This window comes from Nomascus leucogenys, chromosome 12, assembly GCF_006542625.1.
Source record: "Nomascus leucogenys isolate Asia chromosome 12, Asia_NLE_v1, whole genome shotgun sequence".
NCBI classification, from domain to species: domain Eukaryota; kingdom Metazoa; phylum Chordata; class Mammalia; order Primates; family Hylobatidae; genus Nomascus; species Nomascus leucogenys.
In genome coordinates, this window is record NC_044392.1 from 81,496,240 (window position 1) to 81,516,359 (window position 20,120).

Below are 20,120 nucleotides of genomic sequence, written 5' to 3' on the forward strand. Positions count from 1 at the left end.
ATTGTAGCTTTATTACTTATTACATATCAGTTTCAATATGAGGTGTTTGAACTTTCATAATCACATTACAAGTACTGGACATCTGATTAAATGGTATCATTACAGTCACTCATATTTTGCTAGAAGGGAATTTATTACCAGATAAAAGTTGTCTCCTCCTCCTATGCCCAATAGTTATAAAATTTAAAAAACACACATTTACAAGTCACAACCACAGGGATCAAAATAACATTTGGCAGGTCAACTCATAGAAATAAATGAAGAAAAGCTTTTGTTTCTTCAGTGGATGAGTATCTCTAGGGTTGTGAAACTACCGAATTTCTTTGCATATAAAAAAACACAATAAAGCATCACATTTTATTATTGTAATTAATACAATAAAAAACTAAAGCTTTATAATCTCCACTACTCCTATAGAGCTTTCTGCGCAATCTTAAAATTACATTCCTCTTTCAGATCCCACTTACCTTTTTCATTGTGGCCCCTCCTTCAACGCCCTTCTTAGCATTCTGATCCCATCCCAAGTTCCAAAAGGTTAAAAGTCCTGTGCATTACGTTCAGGACTGCAACGTACTTAGAGAAGCTCAATATTTTGAATGAATTAACGAATACTAAACTGTCCTTCCTCCCCTCATCCAGTTAGAATGGTATGCTACATTTATTCCCCACTCAAAACTTCTCAGATGTAGGAATATTAAAAAGAAAACTCCCACCTTACGGAAAGAAAGTGGCAGGAAATTAAATGAGATACTATGTAATCTTAACAAACTGGTTCTATCCACTTTCCCTTTTTTGTTTCCACAAATTTGCTTCTGCTTAAGTGACAAGACTCTCGCAGACAAGTCAATAAATCAGGTCCCCATCCTGCTTTATCTATTCAACATCTCTAGCTCTCTGTAGGATGGTGAAGGAGAAAAGGGTAGAGAAAATTGGGCAAATTCGATAATGCCATTTGGTACTACAAATTTCATCTTAAATCAGATTTTAGTTCAACATCTGTGTATTTCCATGCAAGAAATAACTCCCAGTCCGGGCGCGGTGGCTCACGCCGGTAATCCCAGCACTTTGGGAGGTCGAGGCGGGTGGATCACGAGGTCAGGAGCTAAAGACTAACCTGGCCAAGATGGTGAAATCTCGTATCTACTAAAAATACAAAAAAATTAGCCGGGCGTGATGGCGAGCGCCTGTAATCTCAGCTACTCGGGAGGCTGAGGGAGAGAATTGTTTGAACCTGGGAGGCGGAGGTTGCAGTGAGCCGAGATAGCGCCACTGCACTCCAGCCTGGGCGACAGAGTGAGACTCGGTCTCAAAAAAAAAAAAGAAAGAAAGAAAGAAAGAACTCCCTAACTCTTCTGCAGTAGCAATGAATATATTTGATACTAAAATGTTTTCACTTTCCTAGTGGGCCATTTACTGTCAAATGAATGTCCTTAACTTCAATTTACAGTAGTTACTCAAAAAAGGCTATCTTCACTGACTATGCATACCTAGAAAAGCACATCATCCTACTCACCGACCTTAACAACATCATCTTTCGGCCTTAATTAACAATGTGTTTGTAGGTTTGCCCACGAACACCCATCAAACGAAGGACAAGTGTTCTTTTATACCCTATGTATGTGATACAATGGGCCGCAGTCGAAAAAGATTCCTCATTTTGGAAACAGGTCATAACTTTATGCAGCAGTCTCCTGTTTCAAGATCGCTTGACACAGCTAATCCTACAACCGTCTGAAAGAAGCGGGGGCGGGGGGAACGGAAGTGACAGCTTCCTCTTTTTTTTTTTTTTTTTTTTTTTAATTTTATAGAGACAGTGGCTCGCCATATTGCCAAGGCTGGCCTCGAACTCCTGGGCTCAAGCAATACTCCCGCCTCGGTATCCCAAAGTGCTGAGATAACAGGCGTGAGCCACTGCGCCCGGCCTCCTATTTTTCATCAAATAAAATACAACCGTTCAGAGCAGCATGCTCAGCAACCACGAGGACCAGTCCCAGCGCATCCAAGGTGCCGGGAGGGAAAGGAACAAAACTCCCCCAGGTAAGCCGGTTTCCCCACGCCAAGGCGCAGTCGCTCACCACCCAAGTCGTAGTTGGGGAGAGACCCACCCGGCGACTGCGCGCTTCGCACTCGAGTCTGCGTTAGAAGGCCTCTGACCCTCTCCCGGGCCCCTGCGCGTGGAAGCCTCGGACACTACTCTGAGAACCAGCGAACACCGGCAGCACGGAATTCGAACTGCCGCGGTAGCCGTTGGGACGCGCCTACCCGGCCGCTGCCCCGCCCCGGCGCAGACTGCGGAGGCGCCGCCGGAGGCGCGGGGCTTGCCGGGGATCGTGGTCCGCGAGCGCGCCCGAGCCCACTAGCGAAGCCCGCCCGGGACTACATTTCCCACAATTACCGCCATGATGCCCATTGGTGCGGGAAGCCATGGGAACCGGAGGCCGCCATTGGGAGAGGCGGGCGGCGCTCAAGCCTGGCCTGAGGGGGCCGAGACTGAGGCGGTTGCGGAACCAGACTGCTGGCCCCGCCCTGAGTCCCTACCCTTTGGAGAACTGCGCTTCTCCTTCGGAGGGAGTGTTCACCGCCGCCGCGGCCGCCACCTGGAGTTTCTTCAGACTCCAAATTTCCCTGTCAACCACGAGGAGTCCAGAGAGGAAACGCGGAGCGGAGACAACAGTACCTCACGCCTCTTTCAGCCCGGGATCGCCCCAGCAGGGATGGGCGACAAGATCTGGCTGCCCTTCCCTGTGCTCCTTCTTGCCGCTCTGCCTCCGGTGCTGCTGCCTGGGGCGACCGGCTTCACACCTTCCCTCGATAGCGACTTCACCTTTACCCTTCCCGCCGGCCAGAAGGAGTGCTTCTACCAGCCCATGCCCCTGAAGGCCTCGCTGGAGATCGAGTACCAAGTAAGTGCGGAGGATAAACCAGCCTCCTTCCGTTAACCCAGCTGCGCTGCGTTGTCGCCTCTCACCCGTTTAGAAACTTCTGGTGGACGGCCCTGGTGGTGAAGAGGCGAGGGCCGTCCCGGAAGCCGGCCCGCTCCGCGCAGGCGCACGAGGCGAGGCGAGGCGAGGCTAGGCTCTCGCTGGGGCCGGGGACCCAGAACTTAGGCTGGACCTAGAATTGATGACTACCCGCCTTCTCCCCTTTCCTCCGGTGGGAAGGAGGCCAGAACTGGTGATGTCGCTGGCTTTTCTCTTTGTTTCCTAATTCGCCCATTGCTTTTCTTAGCCACTACACGCTCCGATACTGAGAATTTCACAGTGCAGAACTGATACACGTTCTCCTTCATCATTGGACGAGGTGATGACACTTGTTTGAATCACCCCCACCCCTTTCACACAATTCAGATGTTACAAATCTTCACTGTCTTTGCTTCAGTTAAGGGTTTTTGGATTATGATCGTGTAATGTCATTAAGCCCGATTTTGAAATTTTTTGGAAGAGGCTGTTGCTATATTTCATGATACATTTCCGTTTAAGTTATATATCCATTATTTTCAAAAGATCAAATCGTATATTAAAGCTTTATAACCTTTCTTTTCATTGAGCATTGTAAGCATTTCCCTCGTGTCATTGTTTTCTTTTTTTTGAGAGGGAGTCTCGCTTTGTCGCTCAGGCTAGAGTTGGAGTGCAGTGGCGCGATCTCGGCTCATTGCAACCTCCGCCTCCCGGGTTCAAGCGATTCTCCTGCCTCAGCCTCCCGAGTAGCTGAGATTACAGACGTGTGTCACCACGCCCAGCTAATTTTTGTATTTTTAGTAGAGACGGGGTTTCACCATGTTGACCAGGCTGGCCTCGAACTCCCGACCTCAGGCGATCCACCCGCCTCGGCCTCCCAAAGTGCTGGGATTACAGGCGTGAGCCACCATGCCCAGCATGTTTTCTTTTTAGTATCTGCATAATATTCTTGCTGGGAATTACCTTATTTTATGTAGTCATGGTGGTAGGGGGTAATTTCTTAGAAGAAATCTTGTTCGTTCCACAGCAAATTCCGATGTTTTCAGGTACCAGTACAGGAAAAAAAAAAAGGCATTGATGAGTTTCATCTTTCAGTTTTTTAGAAGTTAGCTATAGTCATCAAATGTTAATTTATTAAGTTGATGTAGAGAATTGTTTTTAAATACCAGGTACTGTCACATACAGAGCAAAATAAAAAGTTGTAGAATTTTTTATACGATGGAACTTTAGGATTAAGTTGTATATAGATACACACGATAAGCACAGAGAATAAAATATCTAAAATCACATAGTGAGCAAAACTGAGGCTAAAACTCAGTGTTTCTTGATTTCCAGTAAAGTTCAGAAGTTCAACATTTACTGAACAGTTAACACTTGCCAGGAATTGTGCATGGAGGGGCGGGAGACGGAGGGGGACCCGGGTTGTGGAGGATATAGGTAAAAGAGAAGGAAAGAGGCCGGGCGCGGTGGCTCACGCCTGTAATCCCAGCAGTTTGGGAGGCCGAGGCGGGCGGATCACGAGGTCAGGAGATCGAGACCACGGTGAAACCCCGTCTCTACTAAAAATACAAAAAATTAGCCGGGCGTGGGTGGCGGGCGCCTGTAGTCCCAGCTACTCGGGAGGCTGAGGCAGGAGAATGGCGTGAACCCGGGAGGGGGAGCTTGCAGTGAGCCGAGATCGCGCCACTGCACTCCAGCCTGGGCGACGAAGGGAGACTCCGTCTCAAAAAAAAAAAAAAAGAAAGAATCCCTCTTCTCAAAGAGCTTAATAAAGGTTACTAGCTCATAAACAGGTAATTTCAATAAAGGATGGCTAAGTACCAGTAGAGGAGGGTCACTTCTAAGGGTTTCAGAAGAGGATTCCTGGAGAAAATAAAATTTAATCCAGAAAGATGCTTGAGACGAAAATGCAAGGAACAAGCGGCATTTCAGAAAAGGGAACAAAAAGATCCATAGTTCTTAAAATACATAGTGTAAGTGGGGATGGTTAGTGTGTAGTGGACAATATAAGTACTGAGTTTGTATTAGACTTTAAGACATATAAAGTCTAGGGTGGGAGTAGCAGAAAAGGACATCGGAGAGGCCAGAAGGCTGGCGTCATGAAGCATGAATCATAGCCTTGTTTGCCATGCTGAATAGATTTTCCTTAATTTTGTACAAGTCCATTTAAGATTTAAGCAGATCACTGGATGCAGTGTGGAAAATGGATTTAAGGAGAGCAAAATTAGAGTCAAGGAAACCAGCTAGAAGGCTAGTGAAATAGTCTAGATAAGAAAACAATCTGTATTAATAAAAAAATCTTCAGTATTTACACACATAGTAGGGAAGATATCTATTTTAACTACTGTCCTCTTATACTTAAAAGCACCAGCTCTTAACCTTAGCCTGGGTTCAAATCTTGACTCTGCCTACTTAAAACTTATGTGATCTTCTCACTTGTAAAATAGATAATAATTGTAACTACATCATACAGTTGATTTGAAAAAGCATGAGTTAATAAATGCTCATATTCAGTGTAAAGTGGTCTATTAAAAAATGCTCATAGATCATCCCTGACACATAGTAAATATTCAGTGAATGTTAATTTTACATTTATACCTCTATAGCTATGTAGCTGGCTTGGTTTAGCTTTATTCTTTACATCTTTAGTCACTCTTAAAGGGACTGTTCCTTTTTTTGAGACAGAGTCTCCCTCTGTCACTCCGTTACCCAGGCTGGAGTGCAGTGGCGTGACCTTGGCCCACTGCAACCTTCATCTCCCGAGTTCAAGTGATTCTCCTGTCTCAGCTTCCCAAGTAGCTGGATTACAGGCATGTGCCACCATACCCAGCTAATTTTTGTATTTTTAGTAGAGATGGGGTTTCACCGTGTTGGCCAGACTGGTCTCAAACTCCTGATCTCAAGTGATCCACCAGCCTCGGCCTCCAAAGTGCTGAGCCACCGTGCCCGGCTGGGACTATTCCTTTAAAACATTCTCCCTAAACAATTTGTTTTGATTAAGGAAAGAGGTAAAATAATTTAATGTCTGTAATCCTAGACAGTGTTGGTGAGATGTGTAGGGTAAATATCATCTTCCACCCTGTTTGCATTTCCCAACTTGTTTAATTTCCCAGTAACTACATCCTACTAATTTTTGTCTTAAAGTTAGTTTTTAAAATATTATGGAACAGACAATCTAATTTTGTCCTTGGTTACTGTGTCATATTGAAAATTTTACTAATTTCTTATTTTTTAGGTTTTAGGAGAATACTTTTTGGATAATTGACTAGCCTCACATTATATTGATAGAGGTTCTTGAAAACTTTAATGCCAATTCATGTATCTTATGACTAAAATAGATAATCCATTTAGAAATTTAAGTCATTCTTGAGTGCTTGATATGTGTCAGCACTATCCAAGGTGCTAGGGATACAATGGTGAGTGAAAATATCAGCTAGGTGCAGTGGCTCACACCTGTAATCCCAACACTTTGGGAGGCCAAGGTGGGAGGATCACTCAAGCACAGGCGTTTCAGACCAGCCTGGACAACATAGCAAGACCCCATCTCTACCAAAAATAAAGTTAGCCAGGCATGGTAGCACACACTTGTGGTTCCAGCTACTTGACAAGAGACTGAGGTGGGAGGATCACTTGAGCCCAGGAGGTTGAGGCTGTGGTGAGCTGTGATCACGCCACTGCACTCCAGCCTCAGTGACAAGAGCGAGACCCTGCCTCAAAAAAATATGTGTGTGTGTGTGTGTGTGTGTGTGTGTGTGTGTGTAGTCTATGCCCTCATACAATCAAGTATGGGGACAGACATTAATCAAATTATTACACAAATACATGTCAAAATATTTAATAGGGGTAATGAAGGTAAGTTCATAAGACTATGAGTGGGCTCAGTAGGAGGACTTCATTTTATCTGGAAATTGAAAGACATCCAGAAGTAGAGTTAAGATCTACAGAATTATCAGGCTTTCACTAGGCATAAGGGAATGAGTGGGACAAGACAATGGGTAAAAAAGAACAACAACGTGCCAAGATACTAAGGAAGAAGAGAGAAAGATACCTTTGAGGTCCTGAAAGACAGGATACAGAGAGAGAAAAGTGGTACAAGTCTACTCTAGAGAAGTCAGTAGCAACAGCAACCAAATCATTGTGGGCTTTTAGGTCCTTGTTAAGGATATGGGTCTTTTGCAGAGACCAGTAAGAAGCCACTGAATAGTTATAAGCAGGTTAACTTGATCTGTGTTTTTTAAAAGATCGTTTTGGCCACAAGGTATTGAGCCTCTCTGTACCAGTTTCTATACTTTAACAGTAATCACCTGCTCCTTACTATATATTATTGTGAAGAATAAATATGCTAATACATGTAAAAGGAATGGTATCTAGCACCAAATAAGCACTCAAAAAATGTTAGCTAGAAAATAAACCCTGAGCCTAGAACAACAATACCTTTTTAAGGGCATAATAGGCACTAAAAAGTATCTATTGAATGAGTGAACCAGACGTTTACCAAACGTGTAACAATCTGGGTGGGTTTTTGGGAGAATATAGCTATATCAATTTTTTAAAATTTTTATTAGTCTTTCATTTTTGTATAGAGCCAAATTTCAATATTTTCTAGTAAACTGGCCATTTCATCTAATTTTTAAAATTTACTTGTATAATATACCTGATGCCATTTGGAATATCTCCTATTTCCATTTTATCTACAGGTATACATGCCTAATATTATATGTATAAAGTAGATAGGACTACTTTATTGATCTTTGGGAAAAAATGGCTTTTGAGTATTTATTATTTTTTGTTTTATATATATACACACACATATCTATTATATATACACACATTTTATACATATATAAAATATATATTCATATACATATAAATGTATATGTATATATAAATATGTATATTAAAAAACTCAAAAGCCATATATGTATATATATATATAAAGCCATATATGTATATGTATATATGTGTATGTGTGTGTGTGTGTATATATATATATATATATAGGCATAAGGGAGTAAGTGGAACAAGACAATGGATTAGAAAGAACAACATGTGCCAAGATACTAAGGAAGAAGAGTGAAAGATACCTTTGCGGTCCATTTATATATATATATATACAAATGGTTTTTAAGTATTATATAAGTATATATATATATATATAAATGGGTGGGTTTTGGGGAGAATAATATATTTAATAATTTAATATATATATTTGGGTTTTATGTGTGTCTGTGTGTATATATACTTTTTTTTTTTTTAAGAGATAGGGTCTCCAGCAATCCCATTACTGGGTATACACCCAGAGGAATACAAATCATTCTACCATAAAGATGCATACATGCATGCAAATGTTCAGTGCAACACTATTCACAATAGCAAAGACATGGAATCAACTAAATGCCCAGCAATGACAGTTTGGATAAAGAAAATGTGGTACATATACACCATGGAATACTATGCAGCCATAAAAAAGAATGAGATCATGTCTTTTGTGGGAATATGGGTTGAGCTGGAGGCTATTATCCTTAGCAAACTAACGCAGAAACAGAAAACTAAATATCACGTGTTCTCACTTAGAAGTGAGAGCTAAATGGTAAGAACTTATGAACACAAAGACAGAAACAACAGACACTGGGATTTACTTGAGGGAGGGTGGAAGGACAGAGAGGCGCAGAAAAGGTAACTATTGGGTACTGGGCCTTATATCTGGGTGATGAAATATTAGGTTGGTGCAAAAATAATTGTGGTTTTTAACACGTTTACCTATGTAGCCTTCACATGTATCCCCAAACCTAAAATAAAAGTTAAAAAAAGAGGGATATGGGGTCTCACTATGTTGCCTAGGCTGAATTTGAACTTGGGCTCAAGTGATACTCCCACTTCAACTAGCCTCCTGAGTAGCTGGGACTACAGGCACGTGCCACCACACCTGTCTCCTTTATGAATTTTTTTACTTCCTATTATAAAAGTAATATACAACCTCCTTAGAGTAAGTCAAACAATACAAAGATGTAAAAGCAAAAAAAGCCGGGTGCGGTGGCACACGCCTGTAATCCCAGCATTTTGGGAGGCCAAAGTGGGTGGATCATGAGGTCAGGAGTTGGAGACCAACCTGACCAACATGGTGAAACACCTTCTCTTAAAAAAAAAAAAAAAAAAAAATAGCTAGGCACAGTGGTGCGTGCCTGTAGTCCCAGCTACTTGGGAGGCTGAGGCAGGAGAATCACTTGAACCCGGAAAGCAGAGGTTGCAGTGAGCCAAGATCACGCCGCTGCACTCCAGCCTGGGCGACAGAGTGAGACTCCGTCTCAAAAAAAACTATTTGTAACTCTGTTGAATGCCTGTTGTCATTCTCCTAGATATGAACTCTTCCACACCTTTTCCCATACTCATAAAAACATATAGGGTTTGATGGGGTGAAACATATATGATTATTTAATTAAAATGTCATGGTCCTTAAAGTCCTTACAAAGTTTTTACCAACAGGTAAACAAATCAGTTTTTAATGAGGAAGTCTATTGGTTCATATAACTGGAAGTCTGAATAGGACAGATTTCAGGCTTAATTTGTTTTCCTCTGGTTCTCACGGCTCTGCTCTCTTGACTTTTCTTAAAGAATTGAATTACTTAATTCTTCACTGACAGATATTTTTCCTAAATGCATCAAAACTAGTATTTTATTGTCTTCTGACTTCGATTATAGCTGTTGAAGCTTCCTGTCAGTTTGTTATATATTTGTAGTTCATCTCTATTTTCTCTTGTAGCTTTTTAAATTTTCTGCTTCTGCATTTTCACTGCAGTTTAAGTGGATCATCCACGCTTCTTAATCTGTCATAGTTTCTCTCTTTGTCTCACTCTTCTATTTTATGGATAATTTCTTCAGCTCTATCTTCTACTTCATTAGCTTTAAAAATTTATTATCAATATTATTTTTGATTGGCAAATTATAATTGTATACATTTATGGGGCACAGTGTGGTGTTTTGATACATATGTACAATATGTAATGATTAAATCAGGCTAATTAACATTGCCTTGCCTATAATTTTTTCTGATGAGCTATTTGAAATTCAGTCTCAGTTATTTTGAAATATACATTATTATTGACTATAGTCACCTTCCTGTGCAATAGACCTCAAAACCTATTCCTTCTGTCTATCTGAAACTTTGTACTCTGTGATCAACAACTCCCTATTCCCTCTTTCCCCAAGCCCCCCACCCCCAGCTTCTGGTAACCATCATTCTACTTTCCACTTCTAGGAATTCAACTGTATTAGATTCCACATATGAGATAATGCAGTATTTGTCTTTCTGTCCCTGGCTTATTTCACTTAGTGTAATGTCCTCCAGTATTCCATTGTGTATCTATACCACATTTTCTTTATTCATTCATTAATGGACACTTAGGTTGTTTCTATGTCTTGACTATTGTGAATAATGCTTCAATGAATATGGGAGTGCAGATATCTCTTTCACATACTGATTTCAGTTCCTTTGGATGTATACCAGAAGTGAGATTACTAGATGATATGGTAGTTGTATTTGTGGTTTTTTGAGGAACCACCATATTGTTTTCCATAGGGCTGTACTAATTTACATTCCCACCAACAATGTACTAATTTGTTTTCTCTTTTTTGAGATGAGGTCTTGCTGTGTAACTCCGCTGGTCTCAAACTCCTGGGCTTAGGATCCTCCTATCTCAGCCTCCTGAGTAGCTGGGATTACTGGGATTATAGATCTTGTACATATTTTGGTAGATTTCTACCTAATTCTTTTTTTCTTTTTTTTTCTTTTAGTGCTAATGTAAATGGTATTGTATTTTTTATTCCCAACTCCAGTTGCTTGTTGCTGGTGTATAAGAAAGCAGTTGACTATTGTATGTTAATATTGTATACTGAGACTTGGCTATAATCACTTATTAGTTCCAGAAGGAGTTTTTTTTGGCAGTTCTTTAGGATTTCTACATGGACTATCACATCATCTGTGAACAAGGACAGTTTTATTTCTTTTTTTCCAATAGGTATGTCTTTTCTTTCCCTTTCTTGTTGTATTACATTAGCTCGAGCTTTCAGTATGGTGTTGAGTAGGAGTAATGAGGGAGTAGCATTTTTGTCTTGTTTCTGATTTTAATGAGAAAGCTTCTACTTTCTCGCCATTAAGTGTAATCTTAGCTGTAGGATTTTTGTAAATGTTCTTCCTTAAGTTGAGGAAGTTCCCCTCTATTCCTGGTTTGCTAAGATTTTTTTAATATTAAATATCATGGATTGATATTGGATTTTATCAAATATGTTTTCCATACCCATTGCTGTGATCATCTGAGTTTTCTTCCTTAGCCTGTTGATGTGATGAATTACACAAAATAATTCTTGAATGTTGAGCCAGCCTTATATTCTTGGAACAAATCCATCTGGTCATGGTTGTAATTCTTTGTTTACATTGTTGAATTAGCTTTGCTAATATTTTGTTGAAGATTTTTGCATCTGTGTTCCTGAGAGATACTGGTATGTGGCTTCCATTTCTTGTAATGTCTTTTCTGGTTTTAGTATTAAGGTAATGTTGGCCTCACAGAATGAGTAAAGAATTGTTTCCTCAGCCTTTATTGTCTATAAGAGATTTTAGAGAATTGGTATCATTTTGTCCATAAATGTTTGGTAGGATTCACCATTGAAACTGTCTGGTCCTGGTCCTTTCTTTTGGGGGAGGTTATTATCAATATAATTTCTGTAACAGATACAAGCCTATTCAGGTTATCTATTTCTCCTTGTATGAGTTTTGGTACTTTGTATCTTTCAAGGAATTGGCCTGTTTCATCTAAGTTTTCAAATTTGTGGGTATAGATTTATTAATAATGTTCCACTGTGTCCGGAATTGGTGGGTTCTTGGTCTCACTGACTTCAAGAATGAAGCTGCGGACCCTCGTGATGAGTGTTACAGTTCTTAAAGGCAGCGTGTCCAGAGTTTGTTCCTTCTGATGTTCCGATGTGTTCAGAGTTTCTTCCTTCTGGTGGGTTCGTGGTCTCGCTGGCTCAGGAGTGAAGCTGCAGACCTTCACGGTGAGTGTTACAGCCCTAAGGCGGCATGTCTGGAGTTGTTCGTTCCTCCCAGTGGGTTCGTGGTCTCGCTGGCTTCAGGAGTGAAGCTGCAGACCTTCGCGGTGAGTGTTATAGCTCATAAAGGTAGTGTGGACCCAAAGAGTGAGCAGCAGCAAGATTTATTGCAAAGAGTGAAAGAACAAAGCTTCCACAGTGTCGAGGGGGACCTGAGCAGGTTGCCACTGCTGGCTCCGGCAGCCTGCTTTTATTCTCTTATCTGGCCCCACCCACACCTTGCTGATTGGTCCATTTTACAGAGAGCCGATTGGTCTGTTTTACAGGGTACTGATTGATGCGTTTACAATCCCTGAGCTAGACACAAAAGTTCTCCATGTCCTCACTAGATTAGCTAGATACAGAGTGTCAATTGGTGTATTTACGAACCCTGAGCTAGACACAGAGTGCTGATTGGTCTGCACTACCAAGGCCTACAGTCATGCACCACCATGCCTGCCTAATTTTGTGTGTGTGTGTGTGTGTGTACAGACAGGGTCTCACTTTGCTGCCTAGGCTAGTCTCAAACTCCTGGCTTCAAGTGATCCTCCCATCTCAGCCTCCCAAAGTGCTGAGATTACAGGCATTGGCCACCACACCTGGCCATTATTATCTTTTTAATGTCCATAGATAATTAATGATGACCCAGCTTTTATTTCTGATATTAGTGTTCAGTGTGTTTTCTCTTTTTTTTCTTGGTTTGCCTGACTAGAGGTTTATTAGTTTTATTAATCTTTTAAAAGAACCAGTTTTTTGCTTCATTGATTTATTTTTTTTTCTGGGTTGATTTCTTGTTATCAATTTTCTTGATTTCTGCTCTAATGTTTTTCTTCTGGTTGTTTTAGGTTTGTATTACTGTTCTTTCTCTAGCTTCCTAAGGTGGATGTCTAGATTATTGATTTTAGATCTTTCTTCTTTTCTAATAAGTTCATCCAATGTTATAAATTTCCCTCTAGGCACCGATTTCTCTGTATCCCACAAATTTTTGTTAGGTTGTATTTTCATTTCATTGGAGTTAAAAAAAAAATTATCTTGAGACTTCTTTGTCCCATGAGTTCTTTATAAATGTGTGGTTTAATCTCCAAATAGTTGGGAATTTTACAGCTATTTTTGTGTTACTGATTTCTACCTTAAATCCACTGTGGTCTGACAGCACAAATCAAGGTGTGTTTTATGGCCCAGAATGTGGTCTGTGTTGGTGAATGTTCCATATGAGCTTGAGAAGAATGTTATTCTGCCGTCATTGGATTGATTAGTTCTCAAGATTCAATTAGACACAGTTGATTGATGGTGCTGTTCAGTTCAATTATATCTTTACTGATTTTTTGCCTCTTGGATCTGTCAATTACTGATAGAGGGATGTAGCAGTCTCCAACTATAGTAATGATTTTCTGTTTCTTCTTGTGGCTCTTTGAGTTTTTGCCTCACATATTTTGATACATTGTTGTTAGGTGTATACACATAAGGATTGGTATGTCTTCCTGGAAAGTTGACCCATTCATTATAGGTAATGCCCCCACCCCCCCTTTTTTTTTTTTGAGACAGAGTCTTGCTCGCTCTGTCACCCAGGCTGGAGTGCAATGGTGCCATCTCGGCTCACTGCAACCTCCACCTCCCGGATTCAAGAGATTCTCCTGCCTCAGCCTCCCAAGTAGCTGGGACTACAGGCACGTGCCACCATGCCCAGCTCATTTTTTGTATTTTTAGCAGAGATGGGGTTTCACTGTGTTAGCCAGGATGGTCTCGATCTCCTGACCTCGTGATCTGCCTGCCTCAGCCTCCCAAAGTGCTGGGATTACAGGCGTGAGCCACCATCCCTGGCCAGTAATGCCGCTCTTTATCCCTGAATATTTTCCTTATTCTGAAGTCGTCTTTCTCTGACATTAATATAGCTACTTCAGATTTCTTTTGATTAGTGTTAACATGGTATATCTTTCTCCATCCATTTACTTTAAATCTATCTGTGTCTTTATATTTAAAGTTGGTTTCTGATGGACAGCATATAATCTTGTATTGTCATCCACTCTGGCAGTTCTTTTAATTGGCATATTTAGACCATTCACAATGTACTTATTGATATTCTTGGATTAATATTGCCATGTTTATAACTCCTTCCTATTCATTGTACTTGTTCTTTTTTTACATCTTCCCCCCCTTTTCTGCCTTCTCTGGTTTTTACTGAACATTTTATATAATTCTACTTTCTCTCTTCTCAACATATCAATTATACTTATTTTTTAAAATTTTTGTGGTTGAAATGGAATTTGTCCCTGGGATGCAGGGATGTTTCAGCATTCTCAAATCAATCAGTAGAATATGATACATCATATCAACAGAATGAAGGACAAAAACCATATGATCATTTCAATTGAAACTGAAAAAATATTTGATAAAATTCAACATCGCTTCATAATAAAAACCCTCAAAAAACTGGGTATAGAAAAACATACCTCAACATAATAAAACCCATAGACAACAGACCTACAGTATCTTTTGAATGGGGAAAAACTGATAGCCATTCCTCTGAGATCTGAAACACAACAAAGATGCACACTTTCACCACTGTTATTCAACATAGTACTGGAAGTCCTAGCTAGAGCAGTCAGATAAGAGAAACAAATAAAGGGCATCCAATTTGGAAAAGGAAGAAGTCAAATTATCCTTCTTTGCAAATGATATATCTTATATTTGTAAAAGTCTAAAGACGCCATAAAAAAAGCTATTAGAACTGATAAACAAATATAGTGAAGTTGCAGGATATAAAATCAACATACAAAAATCAATAGCATTTCTATATGCCAACAGTGAACAATCTGAAAAAGACATTTAAAAAGTAATCCCATTTACAGTAGCCACAAGTAAAATTAAATACCTAAGAATTAGCCGAAAAAATGAAAGATCTCTACAATGAAAACTATAAAACATTGATGAAAGAAATTGAAAAGGACACCAAAAATGGAAAGATATTCCATGTTCATGGATTGGAAAAATCAATATTGTTAAAATGTCCATACTACCCAAAGCAATCTACAGATTCAGTGCAATTCCTATCAGAATACCTTTGGCATTCTTCCCAGAAATAGAAAAAACTATTTAAAAATGTATATGGAACCATAAAAGACCCAGAATAGCCCAGAAATATCCTAAGCAACACAAAACAAAACTGGAGGAATCACATGACCTAACTTCAAATTATACTACAGAGATATAGTAACCAAAAAGGCATGGTGCTTGCAAAAAAAAAACAGACCCATAGACCAATGTAACAGAATAGAGAACCTAGAAACAAACCTATAGACTTACAGTGAACTCATTTTTGACATAGGTACCAAGAACATACACTGAGGAAAAGACAGTCTCTTCAATAAATGGTCCTGGGAAAACTGGATATCCATATGCAGGAGAATGAAACTAGACCTCTACCTCTCACTGTATACAAAAATCAAATTAAAATGGATTAAAGACTTAAATCTAAGACCTCAAACTATGAAACTACTACCAGAAAACATTAGGAGAACTCTCCAGGACATTGGTCTGGGCAAAGATTTCTTGAGTAATACCTCACAAGCACAGGCAACAAAAGCAAAAATGGACCAGTGAGATCACATCAAGCTAAAAACCTTCTGCTCAGCAAAGGAAACAGTTAACAACGGGAAGAGCCAACCCAAGAATGGGAGAAAATATTTGCAAACTACCCATCTGACAAGGGATAAATAACCAGAATATATAAGGAACTCGAACAACTATACAAGAAAAAAAATCTAATCTAATTTAAAAATGGGCAAAAGATTTGAATAGACATTTCTCAAAAGAAGACATACAAATAGCATACAGGCATATGAAAATGTGCTCAACATCATTGATCATCAGAGAAATACAAATCAAAGCTATAATGAGATCATCTCACCCCAGTTAAAATGGGTTATATCCAAAAGACAGGTAATAACAAATGCTGGCAAGAATGTGGAGAAAAGGGAACCCTCATACACTGTTGGTGGGAATGTAGATTAGTACAACCACTATGGAGAACAGTTTGGAGTTTCCTCAAAAAACTAAAAATACAGCTACCATATAGTCCAGCAATCCCACTGCTGGGTATATACCCAAAAGAAAGAAAATCAGTATGTCAAAGAGATACCTGCACTCCCATGTTTGTTGAAGCACTGTTCACAATAGCCAAAATTTGGAAGCAACCTGAAGTGTCCATCAACAGATGAATGGATAAAGAAAATGTGGTGCTTATACACAATGGAGTACTATTCAGCCATAAAGAAGAATGAGATCTTGTCATTTGCTGCAACATGGATGGAACTGGAGATCATTATGCTAAATGAAATAAGCCAGGCACAGAAAGACAAATATCACGTTCTCACTTATTTGTGGGAGCTAAAAATGAAAGCAATTGAACTTATGGAGTAGAAGGATGTGGGAGCTAAAAATGAAAGCAATTGAACTTAGAGAGTAGAAGGATGTTTTACCAAAGGCTGGGAAGAGTAGTGGGAGGCTGCAGGGGTGGAGGGGAAGGTGTGGAGATGGTTATTGGGTACAAAAAGAACAAAAATGAATAAGACCTTTTTGATAACACAACAGTTGACTATAGTCAATCATAACTGAATTGTCCTTTTTAAAATATTTTTGCTTTGTAAGGCACTTTTGTTGTAGCATAAATGTACATTTTAAAATAACTAAAAGAGTATAACTGGATTATTTGTAACACAAAGGATAAATGCTTGAGGGGATGGATACCCAATTTTACATGATGTGGTTAATATGCATTGCATGCCTATATCAAAACATCTCATGTACCCCATACATATGTACACGTATTTACCCACACAAATTAAAATTTTAAAAAAATTTGCCCTAGATTTGCAATATACACTTACAACTAATCCAAGTCCACTTTCATGGGTAGTACAGGTACATTATAACTGAGTATTCCCAGTTCCTCTCTGCCATCCTTTATAGTTGTCATTCATTTCACTTATCCACATGTTGTAATCACTGAATACATTGTTGCTATTATTACTTTGAACAATAATCTATTTATTAGATTAAGAAAAATAAGATTGTTTTCATTTATTCTTTTCCTGATGCTCTTCTTATGTAGATCCATTAGTTATCTATTGATAAAAAAAACTAATCAACCACAAAATTTACTGGCTTAAAACACTTACTAGCTTTAGTTTCTGCCGGTCAGGAAAATCTGGTCACTGCTTAACTGGGTCTTCTACTCTGGATCTCTCACAGGGCTGCAGTCATCTTAGGCTCAATTGGGAAGGATCCAAACTCACTCACGGTTGTTGACAGGATTCAATTCCTTACTAGTTGTTGGACTTAGGCTTCAGTTCCCTACAAGCTGTTGGCCAGAGGCCTTATTTCTTGCCACGTGAGCCTCTCTGTAACGCATCTTACAACATGGAAGCTTTGCTTCATAAGAGTGAGTAAGAGGGCAAGAGAAAGTGCCAGCAAGAGAGGACAAGCTAGCAAGATGAAAGTTACAATCTTTAGTAACCTGATTATGAAAGGGACATCCCATCACTTTTGCCGTGTTGTATTTATTACACCAAGTGTATGAATACAGAAAGGCAGGGATCATTGAGAGCCATGTCAGAAGCTACCCATCAAACACAGGCTATATCCTGTGTAAATCGTGTGTGCCCTAGGTTGAGAATATGACCCTCCAGAAAGGTTTTGCATTTCCTCCTCCCAGGCATTCCACGATAGAGGACTACGTTTTATATTGTTCTCTGCTTGAGTCTCTGAACACATGGGTAGTGAAACTGTGAACTACAAATTTGCTTGATGTGTACGTAAGCTTATAGATGAATTACCTGGTGAGCTTATATTGTTTTTTCACATATGACTTGAGGCCAAGACGGACAAGCTTTCTTGTGATCTCTATGTACTGGTGGACTTTATAAAAAATTTAACCCTTTTACTGATGGTATGACTCTTCAAAGATCCTAGCTTTATGCATAGTTCTTGGTTTCTGCTCCTTACATAATTCAGCCCCAAAGCTTCATGACCTGTCCTCATGGGGATATTAAATCTCAAGCTGCCAGGCTGTGACAAGTTAACCCCCTTCACAAACTTCCATTTACCACTTTAGTTTTCATGTCTTTTTTTTCTTTGCCCTTGCTATGTAGTTGCAAAGATTGTTTTCAAAATATAATCCAGCATTTCCAGGGGGTTTTATACTGGAAGGGCTTTTTGATTATTTGTATATTGCCAAATTGGATGACCCTCTATTTAATGTTTAAGCATCCATTTGTCAGCATCAAAATTAATGTGTATGTTTCCTTTTAACTGAACTTTTAACAGTTTTATCCCCATCATGTTCCATTGAAATCAGCTGGAATTTTTGTTTCAGATTATGGCTTTTTTTTTTTTTTTTGAGATGGAGTCTCGCTCTGTGGCACAGGCTGGAGTGCAGTGGCATGATCTCAGCTCACTGCAACCTCCGCCTCCCGGGCTTAAGCGATTGTCCTGCCTCAACCTCCCAGGTACCTGAGATTACAGGCGCACATCACCATGTCCAGCTAATTTTTGTTTTTTTTTTGTTTTTTTTTGTTTTTTAGTAGAGACAGGGTTTCACCATGTTGCCCAGGCTGGTCTTGAACCCCTCACCTTAAGTGATCCGCCCACCTCAGCCTCCCAAAGTGCTGGGACTAAGGGAGTAAGCCACCATGCCTGGCCCAGATTGTGGCATTTTTAGCATTTATTTTGTATTTTTAAAGTGTATTTTATGGCCAGGCACAGTGGCTCACACCTGTAATCCCAGCCACTTTGGAAGGCTGAGACGGGCGGATCACTTGAGGTCAGGAGTTCCAAGACCAGCCTGGCCAACATGGTGAAACCCCATCTCTACAAAATACACTGTAATCCCAGCTACTCAGGACACTGAGGCAGGAGAATCATTTGAACCTGAGAGCCAGAGGTTACAGTGAGCTGAGATTGCGCCACTACACTCCAGCCTGGGTAACAAAGTGAGACTCTGTCTCAAAAAAAAAAAAAAAAAAAAAAAAAAGTATATTCTATGATTTTTTAATTAACCTTCCATAGTCTTAAAAATCATTTTTAACAATTTCATTAAGCCTGACAGCCACTACCAATAACTGCTTTTTAACTTTGTTTTACTGAAATATTTTCTTAGCTTTGTTACATTGCTTGTTTTCTGATTTAATATATATATTTTTTGTTTTTGGAGAGTATCCTTGAGTAATTCTTTGAGAATGTTTTGAGTCCTTGGATATCTGAAAATAACTTTATTTATTTATTTTAAAATTTTATTTTAGAGATGGGGTTTTACTGTATTGCCCAGGCTGGAGTGCAGTGACTATTCACAGGCACTTTCATCGCACACTACAGGCTTTAACTCCTAGCCTCAAATGATCCTCCCACCTCAGTCTCCCAAGTAGCTGGGACTACTGCTGCATGCTACCACACCTGGCAAATGGCTTTATTTTTGCTTTCATGTCAGTAAATATCTTTTTACTTGGGAACATTGACTACATGGCTCCATTATTTTTTTCCATCTAATGTTATATGTAAGAATTCTAATGCTAATCCCAGTTCTTGTATTTTGCAGTTCTCTACTACTTCTCTTTGACAGAAGATTGTACTTTTTAAATCCTTTGGAAAACTCCATATTTTATAGTCTTTTCATTTATCCTGCTTTACATTTATTAGATCCTTTCTGTCTAAAGATTTCCATCTTTTGAAACAGGAATTTTTCTTTGTAGGTTTTTTTTGTTTGACGTGGAGTCTCACTCATTCTTTTGCCTAGGCATAATCTCTGCTCACTGCAACCTCCGCCTCCTGGGTTCAGGCAGTTCTCCTGCCTCGGCCTCCGAAGTAGCTGGGATTACAGGCGTGTGCCACCATACCTGGCTCATTTTTTTATTTTTAGTAGAGATGGGGTTTTGCCATGTTGGCCAGGCTGGTCTCAAACTCCTGACCTCAAGTGAACCACCCGCCTCAGCCTCCCAAAGTGCTGGGATTACAGGCATGAGCCACTGCACCCAGCCTATAAATTTTAATTGTTACATGTCTTCTTCATTTCATTGGGATTTAAAGAAG

The 20,120-nt window shown here is 39.8% G+C and overlaps 2 protein-coding genes across 3 annotated transcripts in view; one reads left to right on the forward strand and one right to left on the reverse strand.

Annotated features, from left to right (window-relative positions):
- CCDC18 (coiled-coil domain containing 18) overlaps positions 1-2,241 on the reverse strand; it is a 100,602-nt gene extending 98,361 nt beyond the window's left edge. For both annotated transcript variants that reach the window (XM_012500463.2, XM_003260057.2), the window contains exon 1: positions 2,076-2,241. The gene's annotated coding sequence lies outside the window, so the exon portion shown is untranslated. The remainder of the gene's footprint in view (positions 1-2,075) is intronic.
- Positions 2,242-2,269: 28 nt separating this feature from the next.
- Positions 2,270-20,120, forward strand: part of TMED5 (transmembrane p24 trafficking protein 5) — a 29,865-nt gene continuing 12,014 nt past the window's right edge. The window contains exon 1 of the mRNA XM_004090005.3: positions 2,270-2,903. Coding sequence (XP_004090053.2) covers positions 2,400-2,903 — 504 coding nt within the window. The 5' untranslated portion in view covers positions 2,270-2,399. The remainder of the gene's footprint in view (positions 2,904-20,120) is intronic.